Consider the following 21,730-nt stretch of genomic DNA (forward strand, 5'->3'; position numbering starts at 1 on the left):
TGGGCTTGATTCACAAAGCCGTGCTAACTGTTAGCACGCTGGTGAAAAACCCATTATCACGCCTAAACTCAGTTTAGGCGTGATAAAATAAACTTGCACGCAAAGTTTTGCGTGTAACGTTTTACGTGCGTAAACTTTTACGCGCGCAATGCCATTAAACCCTATGCAACGTTTCGCGCGCACCGGAGTTTGCGCGCGAACCTACTTAGTGCCAATGCTTATCACGCCCAAAAGTCTTTAGGCGTGCTAACTAGGTTAGCACCGCTTTGTGAATCAAGCCCAATAGGTCAAGTTTATCATCAAAGGGTGCTTCCTTTCTGGTCTAAGACCATAAATAACTAGCAAAATGTCAAATCAAAAAGGAAGAAAAATTATATAGCCTGAGCAAAAAGGTAAAGTAAAACATTCAAATATTTATTATCACAAATTTAAAATGACACTATAAAACCATAGTCTGGCATATCAGAAGGGGAAAAGAGCATCTATGACAGTGACCACTGATATATTGTAGAGAAAAATTCCATGTATCAAAGAAAGCTCCGTACAGCATGAGCTAGGCACCACAGTTTGTATTCCTCACACATATAGAATAGAGGACACAGTACCAGCATGGGATTCAAGATTCCAAAAGCAAAATATGGTATAATTCAAGTTTCCAGTTTCCAAAGGAAAGCTCAGTAGTAGAGATCCATCAAGCAAAGCTGTTTACGTGACTTTTTCCAGATAAGGATGAAACTCCACACCAGCTAGTGTATGTTGATCTTAATCAGCTTTAGAAAGTCATGTTGTAGCCTTGTGAAGTGATGTTGAGGAAAGTTCAGTCCGCCAGGGATAATACCCTTATGCAGCTCCCCACATTTAATATTAAGGAAAGTCCAGTCCACCAGGGATAATACCCTTATTCAGCTCCCTTGTTTGGATATGGTCACCTAATGGTGGTTATAGATAGTATGATGTTTCATATATGATGTAATATCAAGTTGATAAAGGTATCTCCACTTATATGGAATTCCTGTGTCTCACAGAGCTTTGGATGTAATAATACTGTCAGTCTATTGTGCATAGAAGGTGCCAAGAAAGGATATACTCATCCGTCCATTTGAACTTGTTCCAAGTGGTATGTCTAATGTCCCCGCTGTAGCCAGACTCTGTGGGTGAGTGAGCCCAAGGTGCCTACCGGTTTCGCTGGTAAGGGTACCAGCATCATCAGGGCAGGCTCAGGTATCAACCTGCCTGGAGCTGTTGCCGGCCTATAATGGCGCCTTCCCCTCAGACTTCAAGCAGGCCACTGTACTACCCCTGCTCAAGAAACCCTCCATCGACCCCTCGCTACCCTCCAACTACCATCCCATCTCCCTCCTCCCCTATGCCTCAAAACTCCTTGACCGTCTGGTTCACAAATGCCTGACCCAGTACCTCAACGCCAACTCACTGCTAGACCCACTGCAATCTGGATTTCGGCCTGCCCACTAAACCGAAACTGCACTCACCTAAGTGGTCAATGACCTTGCCTTAGCTAAAGCTGAAGGTAAATACTCCATTCTCCTCCTCCTTGACCTTTCAGCAGCTCTTGACACAGTAGATCATCCCCTACTCCTCCAGTCGTTCCAGTCCATGGGCATTCACGATCTCGTCCTGTCCTGGCTTTCATCCTACCTCTCCAACCGCTCCTTCACGATCGCCTTCAATGAGTCCTCGTCCACCCCCAATCACCTCTCTGTGGGAGTCCCCCAAGGTTCGGTCCATGGCCCCCTACTGTTCACCTTATACACATCCTCCATTGGCAAGGTTATCTCCTCCATGGGTTTTAACTATCATCTGTATGCAGATGATACCCAGATCTACCTCCACACCCCTGACATATCCACCACTACCATGGACAAGGTCTCCTCCTGCCTATCGGCCATCTCCTCCTGGATGTCTGCTAGGTTCCTGAAACTAAATCTAGACAAAACAGAATTTATGATCTTCCCACCCCGGCCATCCATGAACTTCCCAGATGTGCATGTCACTGTTAACCACACTACCATTCGCCCTACCTCTCAAGCCCGCTGTCTGGGTGTCACCCTGGACTCCGCACTCTCCTTCACTCCCCACATCCAAAACCTCACAAAGTCCTGCAACTTCCACCTTCGTAACATCTGTAAGATTCGCCCTTTCCTGACCTCTGCCACCACCAAACTCCTCATCCATGCCCTCATAATTTCCCGCCTTGACTACTGCAATGCCCTGCTGTCTGGCCTCCCTATGACCCGAACAGCCCCACTGCAGTCCATCATGAATGCAGCAGCCAGAATTATCCACTGCTCCCATTGCTCCACCACGGCGGATCCCCTCCTTGAATCCCTCCACTGGCTTCCTATCCAGTCCAGAATCAGATTCAAGATACTGTGTCTGACCTACAAATCTATCTACAAAACCTGTCCAACCTACATTTCCGATTTTACTCAGAGGTACACACCTAGCCGCTCACTCCGCTCTTCCAATGAACGTCGCCTAACCGCCCCCGCATCACCCAGTCCTATGCATGCCTCCAGGACTTCTCAAGAGCTGCTCCAACTCTATGGAACTCCCTACCTCCACCCATTAGGGCAGCCCCCTATTTCAACATCTTCAAGAAAGCCCTCAAAACCCACCTTTTTACTCTGGCATGCATCTGAGTGAACCTAACTTGCCTAATCTCCATGCTCCCCTCCAGTGACTAAGCATTACCTTGTACTCATACTGTGCTGCATGATCTGGTCTTTCTTGTTGATCTGGTCTTTCTTGTATTCATGTATTGTTATTTTGCTGTATGTCACCCCTAAATATTGTCTGTAACCTAAACTAATGTCCAGCGTGTAATATGTTGGCGCTTAATAAGTAAAATAAAGAAATAAATAACTGAAAGGACATCTGATGAGCAAGGTATTGTCCATGTTTCCCTATGGCTCAAGTGGGAGATGTTACAGTTTAACAGTGTGCTGACCAGTAAGCTGTTTTGGGGTAATGGCCATTTTTAAAATGGAGGATGAAGAATTCCACTGACCAGTGGACAAACAGGTTGCAGGAGAGAGTGGGAAGAGATTGGGGAGTAGACTACACAGGAGGTAAGTATGATGTGTGTATGTTTTATTATGACTTTGAATTTTCAGTTCAGGTTTGCTTTAAGTGCTAGAAAATACCTTGCAAATATATAGCATTAAGTATGGACTAATTTCTTATAATGTGTTTCTTTTATTTTAGAACTTTGGCTTTGTATTGTACAGAACTATCTTACCCAGAGACTATCGCAATCTTACAACGCTGGCAACTTTATTTAATGGCGTGCGTGACCGAGCCTATGTCACTGTTAATGGGGTGAGAATTTCAACTAGTATGGCCTCACATTCTAAACGTTGCAATGACAGTAATATGCTGTTTGAGGAATATATGCTTCATGTCCACACTTTTCTCATTGACACTTCAGGAATTCACAAAGTGGTTTATGTAAAACACTGTAATTTCATCGCCAACAATAGCTGGAAGCAGAATTACATCTTTCCCCACTATCCATGGCAACCTGGGGAATAGTAATTATCACCCCAGGACTTGTGCAGGAACCGGGTGAGCTATTTATCAGCTTAACCCTGCACCCAAATCTCGGCTGAATCATTTGTATCCCCTTTAGGGTTCTTACTGCATACCGCAGCATTGCGTTTGCACTTGCGAAAATGTGTATGCACTTTCAATGCATTTTCTCCAAGAGGACCTGTAGTGAAAATAACATATTGATTTTTTGGGACTATAAGACTTACTTTTTTTTTCTCCCCAAAAAGTAGGGAAAAAGTCATTGCGTCTCACATTCTAAATGCAGGGAGTTCCTGACTTGTGAACTTCCTGACTCCAACCCGCAGCAATGTCGGGGACTCCCTGTACTGTGTTCATGCAGAGGAGAACACTGGGGGACGAATGGAAAACACAGGAGTACACAATGGGGCATTGAGGAGGACAAAAGGAAGAAACAAAGGGGCATAGAGGCGGACACAAGGGGATAGAGTAGGACAAGGTACAGGTACAAGGGGGCATGTGGTACAAAGGGGGCATAATCCACAAGCTGCCCCTTCACCATGGATGCACCAAGTTTAGTATATATTTTTTCCCCTGGTGTTTGTCTTTTAAATCTAGGTGCGTCTTATGGTCAGGAGCGTCTTATAGTCCGATAAATGCGGTAATTAAGAAAATTGCTTATTTTTCTTCATAATAATTTATAAATTATTTAGACAAGTGTTTGCCCATCGGAAAATCTTTCTTCGCCCAATTTAAATTCTGAAATTTATCACAGGTGGGGACATCTTTAGTGCTGGCAAGGTGCATTGCTGAGGAATGGTTGGGTGTTGTGTGTTTTGAGCTGGATAGAAAAAAAAACACCTGAGCCCGTATGCAGTTAACTTTTTCTCCTGATTTTTCTACTAGGTGATATTTTCAAAATTGTCAATAAAATGCCTTTTAAACCATCAACAAGCAAGAAAATACTCAAAATAATTTTGATAGTACTTTTTCGCCAACTTGTTAGTACTTTTTCAGTTGCAATTTGCTGAAAAGTTATTTTAAATAGAAAATGAAAAATTATCTCCTAGGAGAAAACTCAGGTGAAAAAGTGAATTGCATATGTCCCCTGGTCTTCCAGAGTGGGAGAAGATGAGCACATAGCTAAGCAGCCTAGGCTTGACATCACTGGGTGGGAAGGATTACATACCAATATATACATATAGCAGTGGTTCTCAAACTTTTGCGGGTCAGGGCACCCTTGATGACATTTTTTTCAAGGCACCCATTTACAAAACAATTATGGTTGCCATATCTTCCATCAAATATGGCCCAATAATGTGTATTACAAACGCCATATGAAACATTCCCCCTCTAGTTACATAGCATCCCAGTTAGGCAGGCAGTGCCCCCCCCTTAATGTGGTAAGTAAAGAAAAGCCTAACCTCCCTGGCGGTTTATTAAAATCCGCTGGGGGGCAGCAAATACGTTTTTAAATTTTTTTATTTTTTTTTTCATGTAGCGAGACAACGTCTCGCTACATGATAGCCGCTGCTCAGCGGCATCCCCCCAGCCCCTCCGATCGCCTTTGGCGATCGGAGATCAAGAGATCCCGTTCAAAGAATGGCATCTCTTGGAGGGCTTCCCCCGTCGCCATGGCGACGGGGCGCGGCGTCGTGACGTCAAAGGGGAAGCCGATCCACCCCACAGCGCTGCCTGGCACTGATTGGCCAGGCAGCGCACGGGGTCTGGTCTGGGGGGGGAGGGGGGCGGCTGCGGCGCGACGGATAGCGCCGGATCGGCGGGTAGCGGCGGTGATCGGAGGTTACACGCAGCTAGCAAAGTGCTAGCTGCGTGTAACAACAAAAAAAATTATGCAAATCGGCCCAGTGGGGCCTGAGCGGTGCCTCCCGGCGGCATAGCCCGACCTCAGTTCGGGCTTACCGCCAGGGAGGTTAAAGAGTAACTGTTACAACAATCAAGAGGATGCTAACCAGGCAAATCCAAACTTTAAAATCAATGTTACTTTGCTCTTTCTCTCCCCATACCCCCAGGCTCTAAGATGGTATGCAGACTAACACAGACGCAAAAGAGAAGTGACATTCTATGCTGTATCAGCCTGATTGGCTGAAGCCTCTGTCACTCACCTCTCTGCAATGTGATTGGCCGCCTTCTCTCCCCTTCACTCTCTATGTTTCAGCCGTGTTAGTGCGCAGGGAGGGGGGCCAGAGGCTGTCTCCTGTCACTGTCCTCAGCCCCCCTCCTCTAGAGGCATGTGGGCTCCCTCTCTGCTACATCTGCTGCCCGCGGCCTGCAGAATGCTCCCTCTTCTCCGTGCTGAATATTGGGGAAGAATAAAGGAGCTGCACACAGACTCCCTGAATAATGGTTCCAGGCGCTGCAGTTCCCTTCTATACTCTCTGCACTGCCTCCGGTGGTCGTGCAGAGAACAGATGGGAACGCTTGCACTTGGATACATTATTAGGTGAGTCTGTGCCTGCTGCCTTTATACTCCCCGCTGTGCTCTGAATCAGTGCGGGGAGGAGGGGGATGCGGAGGGGGGATTCTTTAACCTGGAGGGCACAAGATGGCCCCTGCCAGGAAGATAATATAAATTGAAAATTAAAAGAAACCAAAACGTGGACAGTGCATTACATCTGATATGTAAGTAGAGCAAGCATTTATCTACTTACATATGTATTTTTTTGTGGGGGGCATATGATGGCTAACAGTTGGTCTTTAAGTTAGGAAATGCCCCCCTTTAGATAGATCCATGTTACACCTCTAGTGGTCCCCTTTAGTGCCCGTACCAGGTGGTCATTGTTCCCCTTTAGTTAGGCAGCATACCTCTTTAGGTAGGCAGATGGGCAACAACCCCTTTTAGGCAGGCGATGACCCCTTTTTAACAACCCTGCCTTCTTTTAGGATAGCAACATCCCCTCCAGACTCTTCCTAATTATGGTTGAGGGTTAAAGGAAGACTCTGCCTTATTATGCTTGGGGATTTATGGAAGGGCCTCTGATTAATCATGTTTGAGGATTTAGAGGGGAGAGTCCTACCTTAAATCCCCGAGCATAATGAGCCAAACTATAAGCCCAGGGGTCAGCTAAATGGGAGAAATGAAATTAAAAACACCTCACCTTCTTCCATTTAGCTGAACCCTGGGCTTTTGGCATGGTTCCCACTAGAACGCTGATAAAAACTAGCATTTTTGCCTGGTTAGAGTAGGACTCACCAGATCGGGGACACTTTGGCGCAGTTGGTGAGCTTAAACGCGTTAAAGCTTAACCAAGAGCCCCTGTCACTGTTTTCCTGTTGTGTGCTGCAGTACCCTCTGTATTTATATATTTCTTATGGAGATTGGGGTTCTCCAGTGCTGCGTGCATGCTTTGCATAGTATTGCATAAAATTTGGTTTGTGCTTTTGTGCTGCTCATCCCTTGATATATATATATATATATATGTGTGTGTGTGTGTATATATGTATGTATGTGTATATGTGTATATATGTATGTGTATGTATATGTGTATATATGTATATGTGTATGTATATGTGTATATATGTATATGTGTATATATGTATATGTGTATGTATATGTGTATATATGTATATGTGTATATATGTGTATGTATGTATGTATGTGTGTGTGTATTACATTTTTTTTAAAGTGTAAAAGTCCATCTGAGGTCTGAATGCATAGGTAGCTGGTACCGGGAGCTGGCACACTGCTGGGGGGGAGGGGGTATGGTTGGGGGCAGGACAGGGCATTTTCTAGACTATATTGCACCCAGGGCAAGGGTGTATAATTCACCCTCCCCCCCCCCCCCCCCCCCCCCCCCCAGTATGGGTAGCCAGGGATAGTTGCAGCGAGTATAGGGTAGCCCATATAGTATAGGTTTTAATCTTATAGCTCTTACCCATGACTGGTTTTGGACCAGACCTTGTCCTCGTGGGGGAACCTAAAGGTTTCCTTTATTCTTTTAAAAGCACTCCCTGGCAAGGTTCTCTGCAAAGAGAAGCTTCTCCTTCGCACACTATTTCGGCAGCTGACTGAGCAACTGCTTTTCAGTTAATCAATTTGAAAATAATATGGAAACCCTGAGAGTCCCACATGAGGAGATGGACTATTGCAAAACATGTTTGTAGAAGGTCAGAACCATCAGATTAAAAACAATTTCTGTAAGTCTAAGCAGCATAGGGCAAACATAATTTATAGTGCATTTTACTCAAGGACAAATGTACATCTTATTTGTACGCAGACAAAACCTTGTATTTTAGTTTTTACAATTTTTTTGTTATAATGCCTTTTGAAAAAGTGAATTAGCTTGCATATGGCATAGGTAAAATGTTTACATTTTAATTATAAATGTGAGAGGATAGATCTATTGTCTGAAATATGATGATGTCTTGGAGAAAAATTTAATGCTACAACAAACCTCCTAAAAACCATTCAAAAGTCTGTTTAACTTAACTATCATCAAATAATAGGAAACAAAATCATTTTTTCAAGGTTTTCCAGGGTATTCTTGAAAGAGATAGAGAAATGTCCATAAATATAACTGGAACCAATGGAGCGCATCTTGATTTGCTGGTGGAAAGTATGGGTAGAGTTAATTTTGGAAGATACAACAACGACTTCAAGGTAGGTTGGTCCTTTTTATATGGTGACTAAGTTTTTATTAATCTTAGTTTTTACTGTGAATCTAGCTTATGAACACTTCCAATATATGAAAGGTTTTTTTTATTTTTTTTTATTTTCTACAGCTGAAGAACATGGAAGTATGCTTGTTGATACAGGAAACCCAAACTAGATTTTTTTTTTTTATGTAATCTCTACTACCAGGGGGCAACTTTTTTTTTTCTTCTTGTTTTCCCTGTACATGTCCTGCAACAGGAGTATATATTAGTATGTGTTTGTATTCTTTGTTAACCACTTGAGGACAACGGTGTTAAACCCCCGTAAAGACCAGGCCATTTTTCCTTAATCAGGCCACTGCAGCTTTAAGGGCTCACTGCAGGGCCGCACAACTCTGCACACAAGTGATCACCCCCACCCTTTTTCTCCCCACCAACAAAGCTTTCTGTTGGTGGGGTCAGATCCGTCCCCAGGGTTGTTTATTGTTTATAAATATTTATTTTATTATTTTTATATTTTTGTTTTCCCCCCTCCCTCCATTCCAGAATGAGCCGATCACAGCGATCGCTTCTTTGCCCCCCAGGTGAACAGCCGTGTCACACGGCTGTCCCCAGTACAGCTCTGCCTTATATCGCAGCGCTGTACAGCCCTATTAGACGGCTAACAGTCTCTGAGTGGCGATCGCTGCTGGGAGCCCCTCCACCTTCCAAGTGGAGATGCTTGTGCATTGGCGGGTGTGATCTCCTGCTAGCCCCATAGAAGAGCGTTCACGCCAATGGGCGTGGAGCAGTCCTGGGGCTGCCGCTGTGTTCACGCCAATCGTCGTGGAGTGGACGGCTACAGGTTAAAGGGACTCTGAGCAGATCGCGTGGGTTTGCATTTAAGAATACCTGCGAATACATAGTAATATCCTTTCATTTACCGGCTGTGATGAACTTCCAGGGTCACAGTGCGACTTTGCTGAGAGAATTTCCGACCCCAATGTAATTTTCAGTGGTGGGGGTGAGACAGAACGCTTTACATCACAGCCGGTAAGTGAAGCGGGTATTACCATGTATTCGTGGGTATGCTCAACCCCCTGGTGGTATGATTATTTCTGAATTTTAGGTTCTTTTTCTGACCCTAAAATCAGGAAAAAAATCATGCCACCTGAATGCTTGCAGCATCCTCTGCTCTCACTCACCACCCTGGGCTCCAGAGCTGCAATTTTACCTCAGTCTTCTGGGTAGCATTGTAACTCTATGGTGAGATCGATGACCGTGATCTCACCAGAATGATTCAGTGCCTCGGAGGACAGGAAGGAGAATGGCTACCGACTTCTGGATCCCCCAGGAGGTGAGTAAAAACGCCCGCTGCACGCTATACTCTGCATAGAGCTCCCGGAAGGCTAGCCCGAGCATAGCAGGCAAAGGGTTAAGGACAGAATTATTAGCAATTCTTCGACAACCTCTAGTCACTGTCCTGCTGATCATTGAGATGCAAATAATTCCGACATGATACTTTATGCAAATTTATGCGCTTTAAAATGACAAAAAATACAGTATCTTTAGTAATCTGTAGATGGTGTGAAATGAGATTTTTCTGAAACATAACTTTGCATAGCGTCCATAAAGATACTGTTTAAAACAGTTTGCACACATCACATATTAATCAATCTGCAAACTGCCTAACTTAGGATGGCGCACAAGGTGGATCAGCGCAACACCAGGCCGCCTCCGAATGGCCTCCATCAGAGATGCGCTGAGCCCCCCCAGGAACTACAAACGCACCTTGAACCCAAACAGAAGCTCTGCATATACACCAAAAGCATGGCTGTTAAGTGGGAGCAGCTGACCAAAAACGAATTACATTAGTACATAGCAAGGAAATGAGCAGCGCTACTTAAAAACAGACTAGTGCCTACCTGCAAAAGAGTGCAAGCCCCACTCGTGGGGTCGAATACACACCGAGCATACACATAACCTGTCTACCACTAGAGGAGGATGTTGGTTTCCATTAACAGCTTGCATGCAACCTATTAAGTACTCGTCCCTGTCACTGCGAAGAAGTCAATCCTCCATGGGAGGGGCCTAACACTAACTAAATCCTAACCTATGTATATGCATAGCCTGGGTGCGGCTAATCAAATATTTTGATTAGCCGCACCCAGGCTATGCATATACATAGGTTAGGATTTAGTTAGTGTTAGGCCCCTCCCATGGAGGATTGACTTCTTCGCAGTGGGAGGGACGAGTACTTAATAGGTTGCATGCAAGCTGTTAATGGAAACCAACATCCTCCTCTAGTGGTAGACAGGTTATGTGTATGCTCGGTGTGTATTCGACCCCACGAGTGGGGCTTGCACTCTTTTGCAGGTAGGCACTAGTCTGTTTTTAAGTAGCGCTGCTCATTTCCTTGCTATGTACTAATGTAATTCGTTTTTGGTCAGCTGCTCCCACTTAACAGCCATGCTTTTGGTGTATATGCAGAGCTTCTGTTTGGGTTCAAGGTGCGTTTGTAGTTCCTGGGGGGGCTCAGCGCATCTCTGATGGAGGCCATTCGGAGGCGGCCTGGTGTTGCGCTGATCCACCTTGTGCGCAATTTTCAATTTTCGATTTTATTTGATTAGCCGCACCCAGGCTATGCATATACATAGGTTAGGATTTAGTTAGTGTTAGGCCCCTCCCATGGAGGATTGACTTCTTCGCAGTGGGAGGGACGAGTACTTAATAGGTTGCATGCAAGCTGTTAATGGAAACCAACATCCTCCTCTAGTGGTAGACAGGTTATGTGTATGCTCGGTGTGTATTCGACCCCACGAGTGGGGCTTGCACTCTTTTGCAGGTAGGCACTAGTCTGTTTTTAAGTAGCGCTGCTCATTTCCTTGCTATGTACTAACTTAGGATGGCGGCCACAGAGTGGATCGCTCGTTCCTCGATCACGCCATACGGTGTAATCACGCAAGGAGCGAGATTTGCAGAGAACGAGCGCTTGTGCGAGCATGCATTTCCTACAGTAAACAAAGCGGGGCTAAGTGATCAGCCTGCCAGCCGCAATCAGAGCGCCCATTGGCGTGACGCAGTCGTTAGGTAGTTAACCACTTAACGACCGCCCACTGCACAGGGGTGGTCGGAAAGTGGATGCCGCAAGGACCAGCTCATGCCCAGAGGCGGCGGTCCTTGTAGGGGCATTCGTGACGCGATTGGCCGCCGGGGACTGGCTCCGCCCACCGCACGCTGTAACCCGCCGGCCGTTCGGCAGCGCCGGCGGGTTAATAGCACCCGGATCGCCGCATACAAAGTCTATAATACACTTTGTAATGTATACAAAGTGCCTTATACAGGCTGCCTCCTGCCCTGGTGGGCCCAGTGTCCGAGGGACCACCAGGGCAGGCTGCAGCCACCCTAGTCTGCACCCAAGCACACTGATTCCCCCCCCCCTGCCCACCCCCCAGACCACTGTTTGCACCCAATCACCCCCCTAATCACCCATCAATCACTCCCTGTCACTATCTGTCAACGCTATTTTTTTTTTATTCCCTAAACTGCCCCCTGCTCCCTCCTGATCACCCCCACCCCTCAGATTCTCCCTGGACACCCCCACCCCCCCTGTGTACTGTATGCATCTATCCCCCTGATCACCTGTCAATCACCCATCAATCACCGCCTGTCACTGCCACCCATCAATCAGCCCCTAACCTGCCCCTTGCGGGCAATCTAATCACCCACCCACACCAATAGATCGCCCACAGATCCGACGTCAGATCACCTCCCAAGTGCAGTGTTTACATCTGTTCTCTACCCTAAACGCCCACTTATTACCCATCAATCACCCCCTATCACCACCTGTCACTGTTACCCATCTGATCAGACCCTGATCTGCCCCTTGCGGGCACCCAATCACCCGCCTACACGCTCAGATTGCCCTCAGATCCCCCTTATCAATTCGCCAGTGCAATATTTACATCTGTTCTTCCCTGTAATAACCCACTGATCACCTGTCAATCACCTATCAATCACCCCCTGTCACTGCCACCCATCCATCACCCCCTGTCACTGCCACCCATCAATCAGCCCCTAACCTGCCCCTTGCGGGCAATCTGATCACCCACCCACACCAATAGATCGCCCGCAGATCCGACGTCCGATCACCTCCAAAGTGCAGTGTTTACATCTGTTCTCTACCCTAAACACCCACTAATTACCCATCAATCACCCCCTGTCACTGCTACCTATCAGATTAGACCCCTATCTGCCCCTAGGGCACTCAATCACCCGCCCACACCCTCAGAACGCCCTCAGACCCCAGCCCTGATCACCTCGCCAGTGCATTGCTTGCATCTATTCCCCCCTCTAATCACACCTTGAGACACCCATCAATCACCTCCTGTCACCCCCTACCACACCTACCCATCAGATCAGGCCCTAATTTGCCCCGTGTGGGCTCCTGATCACTCGGCCGAACCCTCAGATCCCCCTCAGACCCCCTTCCGATCACCTCCTCAGTGCATTGATTGCATCTATTTTCCCCTCTAACCACCCCCTGAGACACCCATCAATCACCTCCTGTCACCCCCCCTAGCACTCCTATCCATCAGATCAGGCCCAATACAACCTGTCATCTAAAAAGCCACCCTGCTTATGGCCGGTTCCACAAAATTCGCCCCCTCATAGACCACCTGTCATCAAAATTTGCAGATGCTTATACCCCTGAACAGTCATTTTGAGACATTTGGTTTCCAGACTACTCACGGTTTTGGGCCCGTAAAATGCCAGGGCGGTATAGGAACCCCACAAGTGACCCCATTTTAGAAAAAAAGACACCCCAAGGTATTCTGTTAGGTGTATGTCTAGTTCATAGAAGATTTAATTTTTTGTCAAAAGTTAGCGGAAATTGATTTTTATTGTTTTTTTTTTCAGAAAGTGTCATTTTCCAGTAACTTGTGACAAAAAATAAAATCTTCTATGAACTCGCCATGCACCTAACAGAATACCTTGGGGTGTCTTCTTTCTAAAATGGGGTCACTTGTGGGGTTCCCATACTGCCCTGGCATTTTAGGGGCCCTAAACCGTGAGGAGTAGTCTAGAAAACAAATGCCTCAAAATGCACTGTGAATAGGACGTTGGGCCCCCTTAGCGCACCCAGTCTGCAAAAAAGTGTCACAGATGTCATACCACCGTACTCAGGAAAAGTAGTATAATGTGTTTTGGGGTGTATTTTTACACATACCCATGCTGAGTGGGAGAAATCACTCTGTAAATGGACAATTGTGTGTAAAAAAAAAAAAATCATATAATTGTCATTTATAGAGATATTTCTCCCACCCAGCATGGGTATGTGTAAAAATACACCCCAAAACACATTATACTACTACTCTTGAGTACGGCGGTACCACATGTGTGGCACTTTTTTACACCCCAAGTGCACTAAGGGGCCCAAAGTCCAATGAGTACCTTTAGAATTTCACAGGTCATTTTGCGACATTTGGTTTCAAGACTACTCCTCACGGTTTAGGGCCCCTAAAATGCCAGGGCAGTATAGGAACCCCACAAATGACCCCATTCTAGAAAGAAGACACCCCAAGGTATTCCGTTAGGAGTATGGTGAGTTCATAGAAGATTTTATTTTTTGTCACAAATTAGCGGAAAATGACACTTTGTGAAAAAAAACAATTAAAATCAATTTCCGCTAACTTACGACAAAAAATAAAATCTTCTATGAACTCGCCATACTCCTAACGGAATACCTTGGGGTGTCTTCTTTCTAAAATGGGGTCATTAGTGGGGTTCCTATACTGCCCTGGCATTTTAGGGGCCCTAAACTGTGAGTAGTAGTCTTGAAACAAAAATGACCTGTGAAATCCTAAAGGTACTCATTGGACTTTGGGCCCCTTAGCGCAGTTAGGGTGCAAAAAAGTGCCACACATGTGGTATCGCCGTACTCAGGAGAAGTAGTATAATGTGTTTTGGGGTGTATTTTTACACATACCCATGCTGAGTGGGAGAAATATCTCTGTAAATGGACAATTGTGTGTACAAAAAAAATCAAACAATTGTCATTTACAGAGATATTTCTCCCACCCAGCATGGGTATGTGTAAAAATACACCCCAAAACACATTACACTACTTCTCCTGAGTACGGCAATACCACATGTGTGGCACTTTTTTGCAGCCTAACTGCGCTAAGGGGCCCAAAGTCCAATGAGCACTTTTAGGCTTTACAGGGGTGCTTACAATTTAGCACCCCCCAAAATGTCAGGACAGTAAACACACCCCACAAATGACCCCATTTTGGAAAGTAGACCCTTCAAGGTATTCAGAGAGGAGCATAGTGAGTCCGTGGCAGATTTCATTTTTTTTTTTTTTTGTCGCAAGTTAGAAGAAATGGAAACTTTTTTTTTTTTTTTGTCACAAAGTGTCATTTTCCGCTTACTTGTGACAAAAAATAATATCTTCTATGAACTCACTATGCCTCTCAGTGAACACTTTGGGATGTCTTCTTTCCAAAATGGGGTCATTTGGGGGGTATTTATACTATCCTGGAATTCTAGCCCCTCATGAAACATGTCAGGTGGTCAGAAAAGTCAGAGATGCTGGAAAATGGGAAAATTCACTTTTTGCACCATAGTTTGTAAACGCTATAACTTTTACCCAAATCAATAAATATAGGCTGAATGGGTTTTTTTTAATCAAAAACATGTTTGTCCACATTTTTCGCGCTGCATGTATACAGAAATTTTACTTTATTTGAAAAATGTCAGCACAGAAAGTTAAAAAAATCAATTTTTTTGACAAAATTCATGTCTTTTTTGATGAATATAATAAAAAGTAAAAATCGCATCAGCAATCAAATAGCACCAAAAGAAAGCTTTATTAGTGACAAGAAAAGGAGCCAAAATTAATTTAGGTGGTAGGTTGTATGAGCGAGCAATAAACCGTGAAAGCTGCAGTGGTCTGAATGGAAAAATAGTGCCTGGTCCTTAAGGGGGGTAAAGCCCACGGTCCTCAAGTGGTTAAACTAATACCACAAAAATAATTAAATGTTTCCAAGTTTTTATTGAACACACCCTGTAAACATTCACAGTGCAGGTGGAAAAAAGTATGTTAACCCTTGGATTTAATAACTGGTTGAACCTCCTTTTGCAGCTATAACTTCAACCAAACGTTACCTGTAGTTGTAGATCAGACATGCACAACAGCCAGGAGTAACTCTTGACCATTTCTCTTTACAGAACTGTTTCAGTTCAGCAATATTCTTGGGATGTCTTAAGTTCTCCTACAAAATGTCTTCATAAACTTTGGAATTACTTTTTCCTTCAATTATAGCAATCCGTCCAGGCCTTGACGCAGCAAAGCAGCCCCAAACCTTGATGTTGGTGTACTAAATGGTTTAAAGAGGCGCCCTGGTGGTATATAAAAGCGTTTAAAAGCAGTTTAAAACCGAGAAAGGTTTGAGGTTGCTTACCTCAAGGACGACAAATCTTTGTAGGGACAAAAGATTTTATTGGTAGCACAGGCAACGCTGTTTCACGGGTCTGAGCCCGCTTCCTCAGGCCAATAGCAGTGCCAGGCCAATTGAAATAGCAAGCTAAGCTCCCTTAGCTTGCTATTTCAATTGGCCTGGCACTGCTATTGGCCTGAGGAAGCGGGCTCAGACCCATGAAACGCGTTGCCTGTGCTACCAATAAAATCTTTCGTCCCTACAAAGATTTGTCATCCTTGAGGTAAGCAACCTCAAACATTTCTCGGTTTTAAACTGCTTTTAAACGCTTTTATATACCACCAGGGCGCCTCTTTAAACCATTTAGTGCATCCCTAACCCCCATACGATACCTGTGTGAGGGGTGGAGGCAGAACATATGTGGTTTACACCACGGTGGACATCTGCCTCCCTTCTTTTTTCCAAGGAGAGCGACCGCATCCAGGTCCTTAGTGACCTCCCCGAGTGGAGTCGGGTTAATTGTCTCCACCTGCTTCCTGTGGTCGGTTGCCCCCTTGCAACCCACTCTTGTGAGTAGATTCTTATCTTCTACATTGCCAATTTTGACTAAACATATTACACTATTGGGCTCCTGTGTTTTTTGTTTCCTGTGCCTTTTCCCCAGAAGGTGTCCTGACACCAATCATCCACTATTGATGTTGGTGTGCTGTGCCTCTTTTTCTCCACACATAGGGCCATCTCCCTCCCCCGTGACCTTCTCCCCCATCTCCCTGCCTTGAGTTTTGTTATTACTACTTTATTTCAGTTAAGGTTGATTATCTCCTAAACTTTTTTGAGACTTTTGTTGGTCTTCTACACCATAAGACTGAACAACATACTAATAACCTGCTACATCTATGTTTCTTTTATTATCTTATACCAGTATTGTATGGTATGTTTACCGTCTTTGTTTCTGTGATGATATTTATATCCTGTTTCATAACCCCTTTAACCTGACTATTCTGCTTGTCCCTGCCAGGAGTAAACCCACGCAAAATCATTTGCATCTGAACAGGGGCGCCTTGTGTAGGCCTCCTTTTTGCTCCCACCCTAACCTCTCTCGAGCAACACCCCAAGAAAGGGGAGCAACACTGCTGCCCCAAACACACCTCTGCCTGGAAGCACCGCAAATGCACCCGGGGGGGGGACGGAGCAGCGAAACCGCAGACAGCCCCTCCCCAAATGTGGCCACCGTCCGGGGCGGGGTTATCATCCACGGTTGCTCCCCCAAAGGAAAGGTTCCTACCTGATAGTGAATTGCAAGATCGTCGTGGCGTGATCTGGAATTGACATCACTGGGGGGGCTGTAAGTGCAGATAGCCCACAAGGGCATTGCCACTAGACCGAGGGAGCCATCCAAGCTCCCCTTTCCCATGAAAAAAATTGCATCTGCAAGCCAGAATATGCTGGGTCTAAAATGACTATTCTGCTTGTCCCTGCAGGAGTCAGTCCATGCAAAATCATTTGCATCTCAACAGGCGCCTTGTGTAGACCTTTTTGAAAGCAACAGGAGAAAAATAAATCCAGGAGCACTTGTTATAAACTTCAACACTTTAATTGAATCTTCTCTTCAGAGTAAAAACACAATGCAATCAGCAATGAGTAGAAAATAACACAATACTTATCAGGCACAGGATGATGGATAAGAGGTGCGGAGGAAGGTCAACTATCGTTTCGCCCAGTGGGCTTTTTTGAGACCGTATAACAACCTCAGTAGCCTGCTGGATGTATACCTGGGCAAAAGGTATCCACTGTTATAACCCCACCCCCTTCCTCATTACAATGAAGAAGTGACTCAAAAGATACCTGTGTATGGAATGGGGGCCAGTACACCTCACCATGCCAATGTGACAAGGGGGTAGTGTGGCCCTAAGATCGCCCAGTCATCTCCTGTTACCCCATCGAAAAGACTCAGTGAATCACCGCTGTAGCTGGAACACACGTGGCAATGCCGCCACTTCCACGATCCAGTTCTGTTGGCCAAACATAGGAGGAGAGGCATATTGTATAATCACACCAAACCAGCCTAATGCGTACTCAGCATCGCATTAACGGGTACACAATGTCACATCTATGCGTACTAAAAGTCACAAAAAAAGCTTAAAGGGGAACTTCAGCCTAAACAAACATACTGTCATTAAGTTGCATTAGTTATGTTAATTAGAATAGATAGGTAATATAATTTTTTACCCACCCGGTTTTAAAAGAACAGGCAAATGTTTGTGATTCATGGGGGCTGCCATCTTTGTCATGGGGGCAGCCATCTTTTTGGTTGAAAGGAGGTGACAAGGAGCAGGAGACACAGTTCCAACTGTCCTGTGTCCTGATCACCCCTCCCAGCTGCACACGCTAGGCTTCAAATGTCAAATTCAAAATGTAAAAAAAAAAAATTTGCACCAAAACAGCAGAACGAGAGCAACAACATCAGAAATCCCATCATGCTTTGCACAGCATCAGGGGAAAAAAGCCCGGGCAGTTTTCTTCTGTGCAGCTAAAAATGAGACTTGGATAAGAGAAATAAAGTTCTGATGCTGTGAAACTGTTAAAGAAACACCAAGCCTTTTCAGTGCTGCTGAGTCAATTTTTAGTCCGGAGGTTCACTTTAAATGCACAAAAGAGCAGCCAGCATGGAAAACAGGAAGCCCAAACTCTGTGTGCCACTGTATACTCGCGCTATCTACAGGCCACATAGGGGAGGTTCACCAAGATACAAAAGTGCCACAATTACAAAGCACACTTAACCATAAATACATTAAAAAAACTTTTTAAACAGTTGCCAATTCACCAAAAACGGATTTTACAGACTACAGTCTTAAATATTGAGGAAAATGGATCTCAATATGGACAGGGAGGCCCTTGAGATAAACCCATTGCTTTCCATCAGCCTAACATCATTGATCCAAGTGAAGACATAAATAAATTACATGTCAGGTGTAAGAGAGGGGGGGAAAACCCCCCCAAAATACAACAAATGCCAAACGAGGGAGGACAGAGAGAGGCAATAGGGGGAAAGTGGAAAGCTAGGGAGGTATCACTATGTAGGGAGGTGGGACAAAAATATGTGCCACATCTCTAGCCCTACTAGGATAATTTACCAAATTTTGTAGATCCCTAGGAGGGAGGGTGAGACACGTATTCAGAACCGGCAAGAGAAAACCAGGCATAAAAAGAGTGGCCCTAACTTCAAAAACAATCTTCACAGCATAATTTAAAATTCACTGTATCAATGCCTTAATATTTGCGTTATGTCACCTTGCAGAGGGCAGCTAAGGGGAGGCCTCGAAGGGACAGGATCCGGCAAAATGTACAAACCAAAATGGCAACTGATGAGGTGTAGGGAAAACACACTGCAAACAATACACACCCTACCATTGCCAAAAAAATCTCAACCCCAGGGCCCCCCTGCCCAGTCATCAAACCTATTCAAAACGATAATGTAAATAATAGAGGGTCTGGGAGGAGGGCTCCTTTTTGCACCCCACTTATTGGTGTATTCGCTCCCAGGACATGCATTTTGCACACTTGCAGCTGGGCATATTTTGCAAAGGTAAAGAATCTATCCTTTGGGGGGGGGGAGACAATGAGGTTGGTCCACTCTGGGATTTGGCCACATCTGGGGGTTGTACTGTCAGCGTTTCTTTGCCCCCCGTCTGCCGAGGGGTAGTTTCAGCGCTCCCGGGCAGTGAGCGCTTTGTGGGGGTGTCTGAACTGCCACTATCCGGGGGAGCCATCCAAGCTCCCCCCACCCCCCCAATGTCACAAACAAATCACACGGAGTTGTACAGCTGAAACAAAGAAAGTGTTTGCTAAGCAGAATTTATGATTTCGTAACCATTTTTCATAGAATATGAATGCTAACACAAAAACCTTTCTTTCACTCATGGTTAGTGGTTGACTGATGCCATTTATTGTCATACAACACTGTTTACTCTTTTTTTAAATCCTAATCTCTACACAAAACTACCCAAATGATCCTGATCAAAAGTTTACATACTCCAGTTCTTAATACCATGCATTGCCCCATTTAACATCATTGACAGCTTGAAGTCTTTGTGGTAGTAGTAGATTAGACTGGTATGCTGGTTAGTTATGGCAAATACTTTATCTGCATTTAAAGGGGAACTGAAGTAAGAGGTATATGGAGGCTGCCATATTTATTTCCTTTTAATCAATACCAGTTGCCTGGCAGCTCTGCTGGTCTATTTCTCTGCAGTAGTATCTGAATAACACCAGAAACAAGCATGCAGCTAGTCTTGTCAGATCTGACTTTGATCAAAGTCAGAAACACCAGATCTGCTGCATGCTTGTTCAGGGGCTATGGCTAATAGTATTAGAGGCAGAGGATCAGCAGGGCTGCCAGGCAACTGGTATTGCTTAAAAGGAAATAAACAAGGCAACCTCCATATACCTCTCTCTTCAGTTCCCCTTTAAAGAGGGCTTGGATGCTTTCCTTGTCTTGAAGGGCAGCCATAGCTATAATTATTAGGTAATACCTGGCAGGGCCGTGCAAATGGTCCTTAAAGGGAACCTAAACTGAGAAGGATATGGATTTTTCCTTTTAAAATAATATCAGTTGCCTGAATCGCCTGCTGATCCTGTGTCTCTAATACTTTTAGCCACAGCCCCTGAACAAGCATGCAGATCAGGTGCTCTGACTGAAGTCAGACTGGATTAGCTGCATGCTTGTTTCAGGGTGTGATTCAGCCACTATTGCAGTCACAGAGATCAGCTGGACTGCCAGGCAAATGGTATTGTTTAACAGGAAACATCCATATCACTCTCAGTTAAGGTTCCCTTTAAGTGGGGGGTGCTTCAATTTAAAAAAGGTGCCTCGAGCTCCCCTCCCCCTCCAAAGCATGAGCCTGATTCCTGGGAGAGTTGTTCCAGGGATTTATCTGACTGCCATCTGGAATCTGGAACGAATATTTCCCTTGGCTACCTGATACTAAGGGGCACCTATAGCTACTTATGACGGGAAAGCAAAGTAAGGGAGAAGTGACAGCTGGGCCAGCCAGCACACTTTTGATGCGGTTCTGGGTTTGTAGGTTCATAAAGGGCGATTTCTAAGGTGCCAGGTCATCTGTGTCTATAGGTTCCTGTAAAGAAAATCCGGGCTTGCTCATAAGTGCAAATTTCCCCCAGTATTTTTTGATAACTTACTGCATTCATATTGCTAGCAATTCTGACAAAATGTTGGATGCCTTTGTACCTCACACATCCCCAAAATGTCAGCGATCCACCACCATGTTTCACAGTAGAATGGTGTACTTTTCATCAAAGGCCTTGTTGAATCCTCTTCAGAGGTAGCGTTTATGGTTGTGGACAAAATGTTCAGTTTTTGTCTCGTCAATCAAAATGAGTTTGTGCCAGAAGGTTTGAGGTTTGTCTCTGTGCTGTTTGGCATATTGTGGGTACTTTGTGGCATTTGCGTAGTAATGGCTTTCTTCTGGCAACTAGCCCATGCAGTCCATCTTTTTTTCCAGTGCCCCCTTATTCAGTTACCTTTTCCTAAAGATCCTTTGACATTAATTTTGCTTTCCACATGACTTAGGATCCCCAAAAATTCATCAGTGTAGCACTGGATGAAAGATGCAAGGGTCTGTCAGGAGTCCAGAAACTCATTGACCTGTTGGCTAAATAAATGATTCTGATAATTACAAGCAAAGTACAAAGGGGGTTGTACCCGGAATGGCTCATACAGGTTCTGGAAGGAGGGGGGGGGGGGGATAATGTCTGAAAGTCAATGGCCGAAGCTGACATACTCTGGCGCCACCAATCGCGCAGTTCTTCATGAAAGAAACTGGTGCGGGTAGCGGATGCGGCTGAGGATCCTGATTAGTGACATCTGGCAGTGCTGGCCAAGGTGTTCCAGTTCAAAAGGTGCAGTAGTGTAAATTTCTGGGGTGGGTCCCAACTCCTGGGCAGCATTCGGCAAGGCAGGTCAAGATAATCTGGCTGTCACAGAAGCGTCTGTCTGCAGGGCCCCTTCATGATTAAGGGCTGGCTTCATGTAGGGGCTGAACCAAAGGTGTCCCTGCTGTGGTGGAGCAGGGGATGGATAGATAGGCGAGCGTTGCCCAGTAACCACAGCCGCCAGGAAGTGACATGTCACATCCTGTTACAGGCCC

General features: G+C 45.2%; 1 protein-coding gene across 1 annotated transcript in view; it reads left to right on the forward strand.

Moving 5' to 3' along the window:
* GLB1 (galactosidase beta 1) overlaps positions 1–21,730 on the forward strand; it is a 141,856-nt gene that overhangs the window by 95,957 nt on the left and 24,169 nt on the right. The window contains exons 13-14 of the mRNA XM_068238312.1: positions 3,226–3,339; positions 8,018–8,149. Of these exons, the coding sequence (XP_068094413.1) occupies positions 3,226–3,339; positions 8,018–8,149 (246 nt within the window). The remainder of the gene's footprint in view (positions 1–3,225; positions 3,340–8,017; positions 8,150–21,730) is intronic.

The sequence above is a fragment of the Hyperolius riggenbachi genome, chromosome 5 (assembly GCF_040937935.1).
Source record: "Hyperolius riggenbachi isolate aHypRig1 chromosome 5, aHypRig1.pri, whole genome shotgun sequence".
Taxonomy (NCBI): Eukaryota; Metazoa; Chordata; class Amphibia; order Anura; family Hyperoliidae; genus Hyperolius; species Hyperolius riggenbachi.